This window comes from Rhincodon typus, chromosome 17 (assembly GCF_021869965.1).
Source record: "Rhincodon typus isolate 14 chromosome 17, sRhiTyp1.1, whole genome shotgun sequence".
NCBI lineage: Eukaryota > Metazoa > Chordata > Chondrichthyes > Orectolobiformes > Rhincodontidae > Rhincodon > Rhincodon typus.
Window position 1 is genome coordinate 5,784,788 of NC_063348.1, and position 16,874 is coordinate 5,801,661.

Sequence of the window (16,874 nt, forward strand, 5' to 3'; positions counted from 1 at the left end):
CAGCTCTACACCTTGTTATCTCAGATTCTCCAGCATCTGCAGTTCCTACTACCTCAGTCTCAGATACCTCTCTGTCTTGAAGCCCTGCAGGTTCCCCCTTAGCAATCCTGTGCAGCACATCTTCACTAACTCTTCAAGTGATGTCTCGGATATTACTTAGGCAACATGAGTAGATCACGTCCAACTGATGTGACCTCTTTGCTATTCTCTTCCACATCTCACTGGTTTAAATTGTTGCATGGAGCCACAGATTCATGGGTGTATTGATGGTGCTGGATGCCCAGACTATGCAGAGTTGCAGACCACTGCTGGGCTGGTTTAGGATCTTCCAAAATATTCCAGCTACCTTGTCTTCTGTTCCTTGTCTACCAGTGGTATCCTGCAGCTCTTGTATTGGATTGGTACAGTGAATTTGCTACTTGGACAAATTTGTTCCTATACAACCCAATACAGGATCTTGGAGTCATTCTAATTTGCTGCTTATAGTGCCTCCCTGCCTTTTAATGCTATTCATCCTCATCTGCCTGTCCTCCAGCTCTTTATCCATAGTTTTATCTAATTTTTCTGTATTGACCATCATCTTTTCTCCATATTCTTTCCCTGACCCCTTTTGCTCTTTGTCAGCTTTATTTCATCAGCCAAATTCCACGCTGGGTCAGTGATCCATTTTTCTTTATGAACTTTCCTTCATCACTCTTTTAAACATTTCCCACTGTTCCTCGATGTCTCTCGACCTCAGTGATACATTGACTCCGCGGAGTGTTCCAGCTGGAAATTGCCTGATCTACCCATGTTTCTCCATCGATGACATATGGTTGTTGCCTCCTTCAGCTTCAGGTGAATCCTGCCCAACACAAGATACTGGTCATAACCTACATTAGCTGCTCAATAGGTTTGGAGATCTTGAATGTCTATGTGCTACTGACGCGGAAACACTGGCAGACTGTTTGGACATTCCAGGTGCCGACTCTGGTCTGAAGATTGGGCTTGTCAGGAATAAGATATTACTTTCAGCTTTCATCCAATTCCATGACATGTACATCATTTGATATGCCATCTTCTTTGCCAAGGCTCGTCAGTTTGGCCACTTCCTGCTGTTTCTGGAAAGGTGATAGCTTTTTACAGGGTGAGGATGCTTGCCTCAAGTCTAACCCTCCTTCTTTAGCAAACAGACTTGAGACAAGTGAGTTCTGCTGACTATGCTTCTCATCGTTCCTCATTGCTCTGCGTAATGCTCCTAAAAGATTGCTCTGTGGATGCAGCTTCAATTCGAGGATCTGCTGAGTTGTTGGAAGCAACTTTTTCAGAGGCCTGAGGTCTGAGAAAATCTGTAGTAATTATAACACTTCACCAAAGCAGAATAATGTGAGAACAAATGAGGGAATCTTTATAGTCTCACAGCGATCAGAATCAATAAAAGAGTGAAAGTTTGGTTAATGCCTGAATGAGAATGTTACACCAATGAACAGAGATGGCATGAATGGGATGACGATTGTTATCAGCTAGGCGCTGGGACTGGGAGTTAAATGCAGCTTAGCTATACCAAAAGCATGGAGATGATTTATATTCAACTTGCTCAAAGGCATTATTACACACATCTGGAACAGGTGGGACCTGAACCTGGACCTCCTGGCTCAAAGGTAAGGACACTACCACTGGACCACAACAGCGCCCCCAAGCAGCATGCCAGGAAGTGTGGTCAATAACAACCAGTTGGGCTGGTAAGGCTGGTGAAATGGGATTGAGAGAAAGAAAATTTATCATTTTTGCAACATCACTTTGACAAACTGCATGTGGAAATTAGTGAAGCTGAAGGACATTTGAGTGGTTTGCTCCACAGGGACCTTTTGGTAGCATTACTAAGGACACAGTTCCTATCTTGGAACAGCAAGAAATCCTGTAGTACACCACAATCCAAGAATCTAAGCATTCCGTGTTTGTTTGGCATTTTCTAGATTTGTTATGCTTGTTCTCTTGAAGGTTAGGGAGCCTAAGGACACAGTGAGTAAGACAGGACTAACAACTCTTAACAGTATATAACCAATAACAGGCTTTTGACAGTCGTCATACCTACCCATTACTAATGATTATGCTCGACACCCTGCACACTCCATGAGTCCTTTGATAGGGCTTAATGCAGATACTCAGTCAATGTGAATGACTGTTAGTTTCACAGCTTCTTGAGTTTTCTTCATTATTCTGTTATGTCTTTGTTTTCTTCATCTTTCATTGTAAAAAGAACAGGATGGTCTGATGAAGACTTCTTATGGTCAATTTGACCACCAGAGCGAACAGCTGAGCTAACTCATGCATTATCAGTTGCTGGAGGATGCAATAATGGAACTAGGAAAAATGAACTGAAGACTCCTGTTGTTTTTTTGCACAGTCATTAGAATTGTCTTGCTTATCAACAATGAAGATTCTGACATTATAGTTTCCATGATAAACATATAGCTCCCTAGAACAAAAAGGGACAAACTCTGGCTGTTTTTGGACGGGGAAAAATGGAGCAAAGTGACAGAATTCATCTTATACACAGGAGATAGTTCCCTAAAATCGTGGACTTGCTCATTTCAGTTCCAAGCGGAGATCAAACCTTTCTTTAGCAGTCAAGCACTTGCATTTTGTTAACTGAACACTAGATGACCCAATTTGACAAGAATTGACAACATGTTGCAATCACACTTCATACACATGCATTACTTTTGATTTGCTTTGACAAAATATTCTAAAGGAGCTTAGAAGTGACTTTGGATATTATCACATAGGTTCCAGTGTTTATAAGTACATAAAGTATAACTCAGGGACCTGATAAGAATTATTATTAGAAAAAATGGACAAATCTGAAATGGGAGATTCATGAAAGAAATTTCAGTTTCTGTCCCCATCTCTCCCATATCACTGATACCTTGCTGGAAGTATCAGTGATCCTGTAGTAACTTTCCCAAGTACCCATTCTTCACTTGCAAGCCCGGATACTGTGACAGTAATCTATTTTACAGTCAGCCTTTGTCATTGTTTGCTGTTACAAGGGTACTTTCAACAGGGTGACTTCTGTAACACAAAATTAATGAGACTCCTTATGGCACTTCAATTGCTATCCTAGCTGGGAGCAGCTGACAACTCAGGATAGGAAATGAACAAGCGATCCTCTATTGCGCTTGGTTAATACTATGATGGATGGACTTCCTCAATAAACCATCAGGGAGCACATACAGATTGTGCATTTCAATCACAGTGAACACATACCGCCAACAGCCACAAAACTCCCCTTTAATTAAGAAAATAAGCAAAAGAGCTCCATGATGGCTTATTGGATAATTTATTACCTGCCAGTGAAACACAGACCAAAAGAAGTGTCAGTTTTGATTCTTTAGATATTGCTGTGTTAGCCAGATTAATTATTAGGCCAGTGTAATTGTCATGTTAGGTCAGTGTGAAATAGAGGAGAGAAAAGATGGTTCCTTCACTAAAGTGTTATTATATGAGTACGAATGGAATACACTTTAAGTGTTTGCCAGTTGGGAGCACCAATGATATCTCAAGGACAATTATCTATCAAAATTCAGGCCTGAGATCCCAGGGAATTAATTTGCTGGCAAATGTGTAACAGAACAGAGCCCTCAGCAAACCAACCCTATTACCATTGCACCCCTACCCCCACTCTAACAGCTCCCTTACCACCATCTTCTTTTCATCCTGATGGTTACAATCATTATCCCAAATTACAGAGATGAAGTCATTTGTATTGCCTTGATTGGTACATCCTGACTTCTGCGATCCCAACCAAGGATGCCAACATTGGAATATCACTATGCAAGGAGAAAGTGGTGACGAGTTAACAAGATTCTTCTGCTCCGCTGGAGAACAAGCAGGTCTTAGGCAGAAGATAATCTTCTCTGGTATTTATCGCCTTCTTAAATGTGACTTCAGGCCCAAGGCCTTCACCCTGACTCATGCCACCTCCCAGCTGGAATTTTTTGGGTAGCTGGAGACTCTCTCCAACACCTCCTCTTGATATCCATTTCCGAAGAAGGGTCTAGGCCCGAAACGTCAGCCTTCCTGCTCCTCTGATGCTGCTTGGCCTGCTGTGTTCATCCAGCTCTACACCTTGTTACCTCCTCTTGACTTAATGGAGTGAGTCAAAAAAAAATGTAGCCAATTCACCTCTTGTTGAAATAATAAGGGCAAAGCAAGTGGAATCATGCGTTCCACTTCAAATTCCTGCTTCCCAGGATGGAAATTAGCAATTGTGCCTTCATACAGATCAGAGATTTCAGAGATTTACTTTCTAGGCTCACACATGTCTATCGAATAATGGACTGAAGTACATGTGATGCCAGTGGCATCATCTATCCCATAACCCTAGAGAATTTTAGAGAGTAAGGTAAAAACAACCTTATGAGAAAATGTTCATTGTTTGAATGTACTGATTAAAATCAAGGTGTACCATTGGATGGTGTTAATCTTCTTGCTCTTTACATTTAGGGATTGCTGCCATGAGCTGCTGGGACATGTCCCTATGCTGGCTGACAAGACATTTGCTCAATTTTCTCAGGTAGTTCCTTCTTCCTTTGCAATGAATATTTACCCTGTACTGCAGCAAACATGCAGCACGTTAGTTCTCTTTAGATCAGTGAACATTAAGGGTAGATTTAGTAGAGATGTTCAAAATAACAAAGGATTTTGACAGATGAACAAAGAAGAAACTTGTCATTGGTAGAAGATATGTAACCATTAGGACAAAAAGTCAAGGTAATTTGCGAAGAAACCAAAGGCAGGATAAGCACAATGTGTTTCTACACAGCAAGTTTTTAAGGTCTGAACTGTTAAGATCTGGAAGAGCAGTGGAAGCAAAAAACATTCAAAAGGGAATTAGATAAATACTTGAAAGGAAAATATTTATGATGCTGCAGGGAAAGAGGGAGATTGAGACTAATTTTATGATGATCTTAGTGATTTTGATCTTAAGTTATGCAATTGTTGTATGGGTCATAATGTTTTAATTGCATTATTATATGACAATGTCTACACTGCAAAATAAATGGAATGAGTACCATAACACTGTAACCCCATTCACATGTCTGAGTTTATTGCTGGTAGAAGCAGTTTACCCCTAAAAGTAGTCAAGACGTATTTTGACCTCTGTTTTATGATACCATTTTTATTTCAAAAATATACTTTATTCATAAAAATATCTTTATATACATACACAGTCAGTAAAGCAGTTCGGTCCTATACAGTAGTATACAAAGAAATGAACAAAGATTGGAGTTTGGCTCTATCCAGCAAATAAACCCAAGGCATTTCTTAATTGTACAAGATTGTATTTAGATATATTTGAGACACTGGGGATCCAATATCTGTATGGACCCCCACCAAACTTTGGTAGAAAGTTAGACAGTGGTCTTTCCTCACTGAGCCTTGGCCCTGAGCTTTAGTGTGTCCCTCAGTCCGTCGTCCTAGACTTTGAAATGTGCCAGTCTGCAGCACTTGGTCAAGATCAACTCCTTGCTTTGGAAGCCCAAGAAGTTTTGGGCAGACCAAAGAGTGTCTTTCCAAGCTGAGTAGATGTGTGTACATGTATCCTGTTCACTTAACATGTCAATGCTATTGCAATTACAGAGAGCAATGATAAAGTTCAGAGCTGGCAAAGAAGTCATTCTTTACAAGAATGCTTACTGTTATCCAACCCAATGGTCATAGAATCAGCCTTATCTGTGCAATGGAATGGACAGACAGGTTGCATTTCTGGGACTACTTTATGATTCCCTCTCTTTAGAATCTTTTCTCTGCCCCTTTCATCAACATCTTTAAACAGTGTGAGGACCTCACTACTTGTCACATGCATTGTTAATTAGCTGACTCCAGTGCTTCTCCCTTTTGCATGATATATAAGACAAGTGAATAATGAGACCATAGATCAAGTAATGGATGCAGTTTGGGTAGCTCCATGTAGAAAGGACATTAAAACTATACCTTGTGTACAGCATTGATTCAGCATATTGAGGCCAGGGATGAAAATGCACTCATTATGACCAGAAATCTGAGATACTATTTCCTTTGGGCCAGAGAAGGCTATTGCAAGATATAATGAAGACATTTTTATAATTATGAAGCATTCTAGTAGGTTTAATAGAGAAAAAAAAACTTTCCTCTGATTGGAGTGTCAATGGTGAAGAGTCATTAAAGTGAAAGTAACGTGAGAATGTTATTGTATAGGTTGAGCCGAAAGACTAAATGTGAATGATGATATTGGACAGCTGCATGGCAAGATAGATTGTATATGATGGGCTGAAGGGCTAAAATTGTTGATGATGCTCGACAAGCTGCATGATTTTGGATGAGCCCTGTGAACATTCCCATACGTGCCACAGACAGCACAATTAAAAAATGTGTTTTCTGTACGTGCCAGCAATTTCATCTGTTGTATCTGTTGTTTTCTGTACTGGCTGTTTGTCACACTTCACGAGAAAGAGAGAGAGAGAGATTTTTGTTCCAAGGCTGCTAGACTTCACCTCGGCTCAGAATTGTGAACAGTGCCAGGAATAAACCTAAGCCTCCACCAGCCATCGATTGAGGGGTCCCCTGACAGGCAGAAGAACATGAGACTTGTTGTTTTATTTTTCTTTTTTCTTTTCCATTGATTATTACCACTATAATCGTTTATTATTGCCATTATAATCATTACTATTACTTAATAAACATTCATATTTAACCAAATTGCTGTGGTCAAGCCTTCTCTTAATTATATTTAACCGAATCTGAAAAGAACCACTTGGATACTGTTATGATTCAAGACAATTTTTGGCGATGAGGATGGGATTCAGGAGAATATTTCAGAGAAGGGAAAGGCAACCTGATGTTCCAGAGACCTTCCCTATTCCAGGATGTAATGCAGAAGACTCCAGATTCAGTCTGGAGCTAGCTTGTTGGCACAGTTAGGACTCCCGCAGGAGTGGGTTATCACCGGAAACATTCATATTTAAGCAAATTGCTGTGGTCGAGCCTTCTTCCGAATCCAAAAGAACTGTTTGGATACATGCTGTGATTCAAGATATTCATTACAGCATGGAATGCTTTGTTATGACAATTGTTGAAGAATGGACTGCAGCATTTTTAAGGGAATATTATATAAAAGAGACAGACACACATGTTGAAAATTGCATGCAAGTTTTTAATTTTTCTCAAGCATTCCAGGTCTTTGGTTCAGCAACAGTGAAGGAATGGCAAAATCTCCTCAAGAAAGATGGGGACTTAGAAAGGAATGGGGAGGTTATGGTGTACTCATAAACTTGCTGTCTTGTCAGTCTAGGCAATGGAGCTCACTGGTTGTGCATTTTGACGAGCTTAAATATGGGAGAAAAATAACCCCAAAGTAGTAAAGAAAAAAAGGATCAGTTGATGATTAGTGGTGATTAGTAGTGATGATTAGTATTGCCAGCTCACTTACTTTATCTTTGATCACTGTAACATCTAATATCCTTCTGTCATCTCAGAATATAGGTCTTGCCTCCCTAGGAGCAACTGAAGAGGAAATTGAAAAACTTTCGACTGTGAGTGTTACCACATTCATATCAGAACACAATTCAGAATGAAAACAAAAACTGCTGGAAATCACAGCGGGTCAGGCAGCATCTGTGGAGAGAGAACAAGCTAACGTTTTGAGTCTAGATCACTCTTCATCAGAGCAGAGTATGGAGGGGGCAACATTTATGCAATAGTGTAGGGGTGGAGTGCTGAGGGAGAAAGGGTGTTGATAGTGCAGATTAAGTGTTGGAATGTGGGAATGGCAGAACAATGGTGTGTCCAACTGCCAAACAGGAAAGAACAGACATTCCCACTGGAGTTGAGGGGTGGGGGAGGGGAGAGAGGACATGATGTCAGAGACTGTAACAAGTAAATTTAAAAGAAAGGGAAGAAATGGGAATGAGTTCACAATCTAAAGGTGTTGAATGCAATATTAAGTCCAGAAGGTTGTAAAGTGCTGAGTCTGAAGATGAGATGTTGTTCCTCCAGTTTGCACTGTGATTCACTGGAGTATTGCAGCATGCCAAGGACAGACATGCGGGCATGTGAACAGGACGCTGTGTTAAAATGGCCAACTACAGCAAGGTCAGGATCATGCTTCTGCACAGACCGAAGGTGTTCTGTGCCTGGTTTCTCCAATGTAGAGTAAATTCAGATTGTTCGTTAAATTACTTTCTCAAGTAAGCCATGTAAAATGAACATCATCCAAGCTATCTCATTGCATCCTCACTCTGCATTGAGTAATTATTCTTTGCAACCTGTCTGTTGTAGCTTTACTGGTTTACTGTGGAATTTGGACTGTGCAAGCAACATGGAGAAATTAAAGCATTTGGAGCTGGCCTGTTATCGTCCTATGGTGAGCTAATTGTAAGTGGTGCTGTATTCACTGGGTTTCAAACAAAATGACAATCAATTTTCTTGCAGTTTACTGTTTTTCTTCAAATTAGCAGCTTCAACTGGTTTTTAGGAGTAACATTGTTGTTTTCTTGTTCTCTCCCAATTTTTCACATGAGAAATTCCCATGACTTTGTGCTTGACCAATAGACATTCATGTCAAATTTTGTGTAATTTTGCAAGCCATTGCAGCATGGGGCAAATAGGATTTTGTTTCCTTGAAAAGGTTGAAGGGATTGACCAGACAGCACCTTCCCCTTCAAGATGGATGATAACTACTGAAAGCTAGGTCATTAGAGTGCAGATTGTTTTTATGTTTTCTCTTGACAATATAGCCGGTTATGATCTCCTGACCTCTCCAGAGTCCAGTGATTGTTTCAGAATGATTGTTGATACATTACCATTGGCCAGGCTTTCTTCAGCACTGTGGGCAATACATTGTAGGTTCTTGGGGTGGATGAGAGCAAAGTCATTGTTTATCTCTTTAGGAGAGATCATGGTGTTCATCTCATCCCTTGTAAATATCTGTTTACTATTCTATGTTGATCCTCCATTTCAAACCCATGTTTAAATTTTAATACTGTCACCTCATCTCTGATTGCCATCTTACTGAGATAGTCTTCCTTCCTGGTTTTGCCTCATTGTATTTAGATCCTTGTGCATCAGGTAAAGACAGTTTTGGTCTTTGTTCCAATGTCCCATTATTGAAATATTCTGCCATTATGGGCTCACGTGAAGATACTGTTTGCACTCATGGATCTGTAACCCACCAAGATTGACTTGATGTAAAAGAATGTTTTAGAATGTACACATTTTGGGTGATTCAGTGAGGAGGAATAAGGTCTTGCTTCTTTTATATCACAAATTATATTTTCTGTGGCTTTGAAAATACTTTTAAAATCTGCGGGTTCCTTTATATATAAACCTGCACCACCACTTTGAAAGTTTGGTTTGATTGATTTTTAACCTGAAATTGAATCTGAATATTGTGTACACAGCACGCCCTGTCTGATGAACCTGAGTTACGGGAATTTGACTCCGAGGCTGCTGCTCTGCAGCCCTATCAGGATCAAACATACCAACCAGTGTATTTTGTATCAGAAAGTTTCAGTGATGCTAAAGACAAACTGAGGTAAGTGGCTTTGTCAAAATGTAACAGTTCATTGTTTGTACACTTAGCTAAAGACACAACATTTGCATTGATCACCCAGTGAATTTACTAAAGAAATCTGTTCTAATCACAACCATCTCATTTTTGGATCAAATTTTTGACTGGATTAGTAATCTAGAAATCTGGATTAATGATAGATCAGATTTTGATCATTTAAAAATTATCTGGAAGTGAAAAAGAATGCTTCGGATTAAAATGGTCAGCAAAATTGTGAAATTGGGTTAAAAAACCAATGGGTTTGCTGAAGCACTTTGAAGAGGAAAATCTACCATCTTTACCTGATCTGATCTCAGTGTTAAGCCTTTCCCACACCAAGGTGTCTGAGTCATAGCTGCAGCCCTAACAGCACTATAATGCAAGGACTGCAGCAGTTCAAAAAGTGGCTTACCAACACCTCTCAAGGGCAATTAGAGATGTAGAATAAAAACTAGCTTAGCCAGCGATGCCTACATTTTATGAATGAATTTATAAAGGTACTCTCAAAGTATAATCCCTTTGGTAAAGTAGTCTTGAAGAATGTAATAATATTCTATAATGGGGAGAAGACTAAACTAACTGACTATAACTCAATAGAGGACAAGCTCTTATGTTTCATAAAGGTGCTAAATTAGTAGCGATTTTGGAGAAGCACATTCAATCCTCATACAGATTTGTTAAAGCCAGGTCATGAATGACAAATTTGATGATGCAGAGGTGCCGGTGTTGGACTGTCGTGGACAAGGTCAGAAGTCACATGACACCAGGTTATAGTCCAACATGTTTATTTGAAATCACAAGCTTTCAGAGCGCTGCTCCTTCTTCAGGTGAAGTCACTTCACTTGATGAAGGGACAATGCTCCAAAAGCTTGCGATTTCAAATAAGCCTGTTGGCCTGGTATCGTGTGACTTCTGACCTTGACAAATTTAATGTGATTCTTTTGACAAGATATGTCTTGATATATTCATATGTATGGCATTTTAAAAGATTCGGTAAGGTATCTGGCTGGAAGCTTGTTTTATAAATTCAAGTATATTTTATTCGAGAAAATATAACAATATAGTTTGACACTGGTTCGCCAGCAGAATATTGAGGGTTAAGGCAAATAGTTATTGCCCAATTGGAAAGGGTTGAAGGGGCCATTTCTCGCTCTGAATACATGGGGAAAGCTGCACTTTCTTTTAAACTCAATTGGTCACTTCCTCAATAACCTGAAATTTGTCAAACACAACTTGGTCCTTAACTTTTTCTTAAACTTTTTCTGGTTCAAGCTTTGTGGATATTATGCTTACTGAGGTTAACCATTCTGAAAATTAAAAGTCTGTGGTATAAAAGTTGATACACTGAAACCAACATATAATAATCTGAATCAAGCAGTTGTTTGCACTGAACATTATTTCTGACTGAAGTTTGACTTTTGCACTTATAGGAAGTATGCAGCCAACATCAAGCGGCCGTTTTCAGTGAAATACAATCCATTTTCCAAGACCATGGAAGTATTGGACAATCCTCAGAAAATCAAGACATTTTTGGACAATCTGAAGGATGACTTGCAGTTGCTGACTGATGCACTGGATGTTTTATCCTAACCTCTGGCTCTGCATGCAATCATAGAATGCAGATGTACTTCAACTCTATTACTGTTGCATTGCTAGCTTCATCATTTGTAAGTCGGATGTTTTAGCTTTCATTCTGATGTAGCAATGTGTGTGAACAGGCATGAACAGAAAGTTCTAGAAAATGGACAGTTTGCTTCACTGCCTCTGCTAGGTGGTTTTCATTTCTTTTGCCTCCTGACGTGTGGAACGTTAGAGGAGGTGCAGGCAGGTAAAATTGATCGTTACTGCTGTAGACAAAGGGCTCATGGTGAGTGGGCAGCTTGCTTAACATGAGCAAAGAAAATGATAAGCATTGTTGAGTTGGTTATTGCAACACACCCAACTTGGATACAAATCATGCAAGTGGATGTCTGTTTGAATGAATGGGGGTCTAACTTTTATATTGTGACTGCAATGTCCTTCCCTGATTGTGTTCTTAAGTGTTGAAAGGGCCAACCTGCTCTTGCATCCCCTCTCAAAATTGCCTCTCTGTATATTTTCTGCTAAAGTGAATAACTTCGTAACTAACACGTTAAAATTGCATCTGCAATGTGCCTGCCTGATTCTATCCACATCCTCCTGAAATTTACTGCTGTTCTACTCAGTAGTTTCCAAGTTGCCAAGCTTCTATCATCCACAATATTGAAAATTGTACTCCCTTTATTGAAGTTCATGTCATTTATATATGTAACAAGAAAAACAGTGGGTCCTAATTCTCATCCCTGGGGAGCACCAGTGCACACTTATCTGCAGTCTGAAAAACATCCTGCCACCATTACCCTCTTTGTCTTATCCCATAAGTTATTTTGCACTCATTGTCTCTGTCCATTTAGCACCACTATTTTCTGAATAAGTCTGTCATGTGGAATTCTAATCCACAACTTTTGTAAGCTCAAATACACAAGATCTACTGCAGTACCTTTATCAACTCTCTGCTCCTTCATCAAATAGTCAATCGAGTTACCTCAACATGAATTACCTTAAATAAATGTGCGTTGTTTGTCCCTTATTAATATTTAAGACTTAATCTTGCCCTGTAAAATAGCTTGGTGCCTTTGTTAATAATGTCACAAGGTTCTGCTTTAAATGCTGTTAGTATTGAGCTTTGGGAAGTTGACCTGTTTGTACCAGCCCAGGCCAATGGTCAACCCTCGTTCAGAGTGTGCATTCTCACTGACAATCCTGTTGCTGTCATGTTGACTTATGCTGTTCTCCTCCATGTATTGTGTGGCAGTGGTCAAGTCTAATGTCTCTCACAGGAATCTTCAATATTTAAGGTAGAATATTGGCTCTGCTCTGTCAATGTAATAAATGTTGTCTTGGTTGGAAAGAAACATGCAATCTGTGATTTTGTATTGAATTACCTCTCCAAAGACTTGTTGCAGTGTATCATATGAGGAACCATGTACATGCCGAAGTCCAAGGCACAGACAACCACATGACTTGCAATAAAAATAAACACAAACTGATTGAAATGCTAAACAAGCAAGTTAGAATCCGAAAGAGAAACAAAAAACACAAACACTTCCTTCATCACAACAGACAGTCAACATGGTGAAGCAAGAAGAAACAAGAAGCAGCAACAAGAAGAAGCAAGCAGTTATTAGCCTTCCTGAATTGGAGTCACCAAGAATTGAAAGCTAGTCTCCCAAAGGTTTCTGTGAGCAAATCAGGAGAAACAAAGGATACACTGTTTACGTTTCAAGCAGTCATGTGTCATCTCTATGGTTCACACATGTGGACTTCTGACATGACCCAAGCTGTTCAACCTCACTTCATTAGATAAGTCCTTCATCCCAGACATGAATCAAATTCTGTTTCCCTGGTGATAACTCCTAACCACAGTTTTTCACAACTTCCAGGTGAGTTGGGAAACTTGGAAGATTTGATAACGGAACATGAGAGTGTCATGTCAGTAGTCCCTCATGTGTAAACCATAACAGGACTTATACACTTAATGGTAAGTTTCTGGGGAGTGTTGCTGAACAAGGAGACCTTGGAGTGCATGTTCATAGTTCCATGAAATTGGAGTCACAGGTAGATAGGATAGTGAAGAAGGCATTTGGTATGCTTGTCTTTATTGGTCAGTGCATTGAGTACAGGAGTTGTGAGGTCCTGTTGCGGCTGTATAAGACATTGGTTAGGCCAATGCCAATTTTGGAATGCTGCATTCAGTTCTGGCCTCCCAGCTATAGGAAGAATGGTATGGAACTTGAGAGGGTTCAGAAAAGATGGTTGCCAGGGATTGGAGAGTTTGAGCTATAGGGAGACGCTGAATAGACTGGGGTTATTTTCCCTGGAGTCTTGGAGCTGAGGGAGACCTTATAGAGGTTTATAAAATCATGAGCGGCATGGAAAGGGTGAATAGCTAAGGTCTTTTCCCCAGGGTAAGGGAGTGCAAGACTAGACAGCATAGGTTTAACGTGAGAAGGGGAAGATTTAAAAGGTACCTAAGGGGCAGCTTTTTCACACAGACATGGTACATGTATGGAATGAACTGCCAGAGGAAGTGGTGGAGGCTGGTACAATCACAACATTTAAAAGCTATCTGGATGGGTATATGCATAGGAAGAGTTTTGAGGAATATGGGCAAATGGGATTAGATTAATTTAGGACATTTGGTCGATATGGGTGAGTTGGACCAAAGGGTCTGTTTCCATGCTGTACATCTCTGACCCTATGACTCTAATTGAAATTGAAATTTCCTAACTTTTGTGGTGGGATCTGCACCTATGTCTCTTTAGCATTCATTGAGTAACATAACTAATGTGCATTAAAAAAATCCCAAAAACTGCAGATGCAGGAAATCAGAAACAAAATCAGAAATTGCTGGAAAAGCTCAGCAGGTCAGGCAGCATCTGTGGCGAGAAAGCAGAGTCAATGTTTTGGGTCCAGTGACTCTTCTTTAGATGAAGGAGTTTCTGAAGAAGGGCCACTGGACCCAAAACATTAACTCTGCTTTCTCTCCACATACACTGCCTGACCTGCTGAGTTTTTGCCTGCAATTTCTGATTTTATAATCACTGTGCCAGGGTACTTGTACCTGAGTGTGGATGTCAAGTTTGAATCAGGTCGAAAAACTGGTTAAGAAGGAAATGGAGTCAAAAAAATTAAGCTAGAGATGAGGAACTAGTTTAGACAGACTCTAAAAGCTGAGATTAACTTTAAACGCGGAGCCGTTGTAGAAACAGAATTGACAGTGGTAACTTAATTTTGGTACAAGACAGGGACTGGAAATCTGAAATACAATGAGAAAATGCTGGAAATGCATTGCATACTTGGCAACATCTGCAAAGGCACGCATTGAAAAGCTGTGCTTCTGAAGGATGTCAAAAGATAACAATCCCGCTAGAGTGTGATGTAAATTTCAATGAGAGGACGGGATAGAGGACATCTTATAACACACCTTCATAGCAGGTGGAGATTGAACCCAGCACAAGGACCTGCTTTGCCTGAATTGACTATTCAATGAGTTCGTTGGTAATTCATTAACTGATCTCACAGGAGGCTTTTCGAATTTCAGAAACAAAGGATCGTTACAACGCAGAAGGAAGGCATTCAGCCCAGTGTGTTGGTGCTTGATGTCTGAAAGGCATTTAATGCCATTCTCTGAGTGATAGCAAGAACTGCCAATGCTGGAGTCTGAGATAACACAGTGTGGAGCTGGAGGAAACCCGAAAGGCCAGGGAGCATCAGCGGGGAAGGAAAGTTGATGTTGCGGGTCGGGACCCTTCTTCAGGAAAAGGGTTCATTTTTCTGAAGAAGGGTCCTGACCCGAAATGTCAACTTTCCTGCTCCTCTGATGCTGCCTGGCCTGATGTGTTCCTCCAGCTCCACGCTGTGTTATCTAATGCCATTCTCTTCCCCTATTCCTCATAATCCCACATATTCTTCATTTTGAGACAAAATACTGATTCCCTTTTGAAAGATTTGTTTGTAGCTACTTCCACCACACTGTCAGGCAGCCTAGTTGAGATTTTAACCACTCACTCTGTGGAGTTTTTCCTCATATTGCTTTTGCTTTCATTGCCAATTGTTTTAAATCTGTGCCTTACCATTCATGATCCTTTCACAAGTGCAAACAATTTCTTCCTATCAGGAAGCAAAAGATCAGAGAGTATCTGGGACTTGTCAGGTTGCAGATATCAGTGGGGAGCTGTGATCCCTAATTGGTGCACTGATCGCTGTATACAACAAGTTGGGGGGGAACATACAGTTGCTCAACCAAATGGCACAGAGTCACCATCACTTGCGTTTGTGAAAATTGAGACTGATGAGAAGCTGCTGATTCACATGGATAGCAGACATTGGTTGAAGAAGATCTTGTGACCAAATGACCGACCAATGAAGGAGTTGAAATGGGAGCAGGTTGACTTAGAATTGGATAGAGCTTAAGGAGGAGCTTCAGCAGAGGAATTCTGCTCAGACAACACTACAGGAGTACCACAACATTGAATTTTTAAGTTTCCACCAGAGATCAGCGGCAGACCTATTCATTTCTCACGATCGTTAGTTCATAACACAGCCACTATGGTCACAGTTGCAATATTCTATAGGGTTCGGGGGACTACATCCATTTGTGACATATGTACATTTATAGGCACAAAGGCCATTGGGATTTTACATCATCAATGGATATCCACCGACCCAGCTGATCATCTATTGCTCCCAAACAAGTATCAGAAAATCAGTCATCAAGATCCCTCAACAAAAAAGGTTTCCATTCACTGAATCTCGAGTTTGTCCGTGACCACACCAATTTTATCATGTGGGTCTGCTCGTGATTCAGTTCATGGGCAGCTGACATGATAATTTTATCCTTCACATTCCATACCTCTTCAGGCCAAAATCCAATCTCCATGGGAGATTGGTGGATAATATGGATTATTCCCTGAGGAGTTGACTTCTGATGTTCATATGGTACCAGAGGTATTACAACCAAAACCATCTACAAACACAAACTTGTATTGGACAGACCCTTTCTTTTATTCATTTACAGGATGTGGGCATTTCTGGCTAGGCCAGTGTTTATTGCACATCCCTAATTGCCCAGAGAACAGTTAAGAGTCAGCCACATTGCTCTGGGTCTGGAGTCACATGTATGTTGGTTAATGATGGCAGTCATCTTCCCTAAGGAGTATTAGTGAACAAAATGGGTCTTTCTTGACAATCTCCAATGTTTTCATGGTCACTATTAGACTCTTAACTCCAGATTTTCATTGAATTCAAATTTTACCATCTGTCATGGTGGAATTCAAGCCCGACGCTCCAAAACATTACCTGGATCTTTGGATAATAGCCTAATGATAATTTTACATCGCCCTTGCCTCCCCTCCTCCTATTCTGTTGGGTGGTGCCATCCACTATCAGCTATCAAAGGTTTATTGTTTCATGGTCATTTTGCTACATACAGTGACCAGTCAAAGAGGTCCAGGAATTCCACAGCATCTCAGGGCATGGCCTGTGGGCATAAGCTGCATGCCCCCATTGAAAAAGAACACAGAACACAGACTTGTGGAGTCTCTAATCTCTGATTGAACTGCAGGCTCAATTGAGGTGGGTGTATTTGAACTATTCTCCCCTTCCCATCACCTCGCCCCCTATCCCTCACCGCAACACTGAGGGGGGCAGCAACAAATGGGCTAGTAAACTCTGTGCCCCTCCAATGTCTGTTGTGAGCTCTCTATTCTTCAGAATGATGAGA

General features: G+C 40.5%; 1 protein-coding gene across 1 annotated transcript in view; it reads left to right on the forward strand.

Annotated features, from left to right (window-relative positions):
* Nucleotides 1-12,482, forward strand: part of th (tyrosine hydroxylase) — a 64,133-nt gene extending 51,651 nt beyond the window's left edge. Inside the window, exons 9-13 of the mRNA XM_020513664.2 lie at nt 4,489-4,558; nt 7,500-7,556; nt 8,302-8,397; nt 9,423-9,556; nt 11,002-12,482. Coding sequence (XP_020369253.2) covers nt 4,489-4,558; nt 7,500-7,556; nt 8,302-8,397; nt 9,423-9,556; nt 11,002-11,161 — 517 coding nt within the window. The 3' untranslated portion in view covers nt 11,162-12,482. The remainder of the gene's footprint in view (nt 1-4,488; nt 4,559-7,499; nt 7,557-8,301; nt 8,398-9,422; nt 9,557-11,001) is intronic.
* Nucleotides 12,483-16,874: the final 4,392 nt, after the last annotated feature.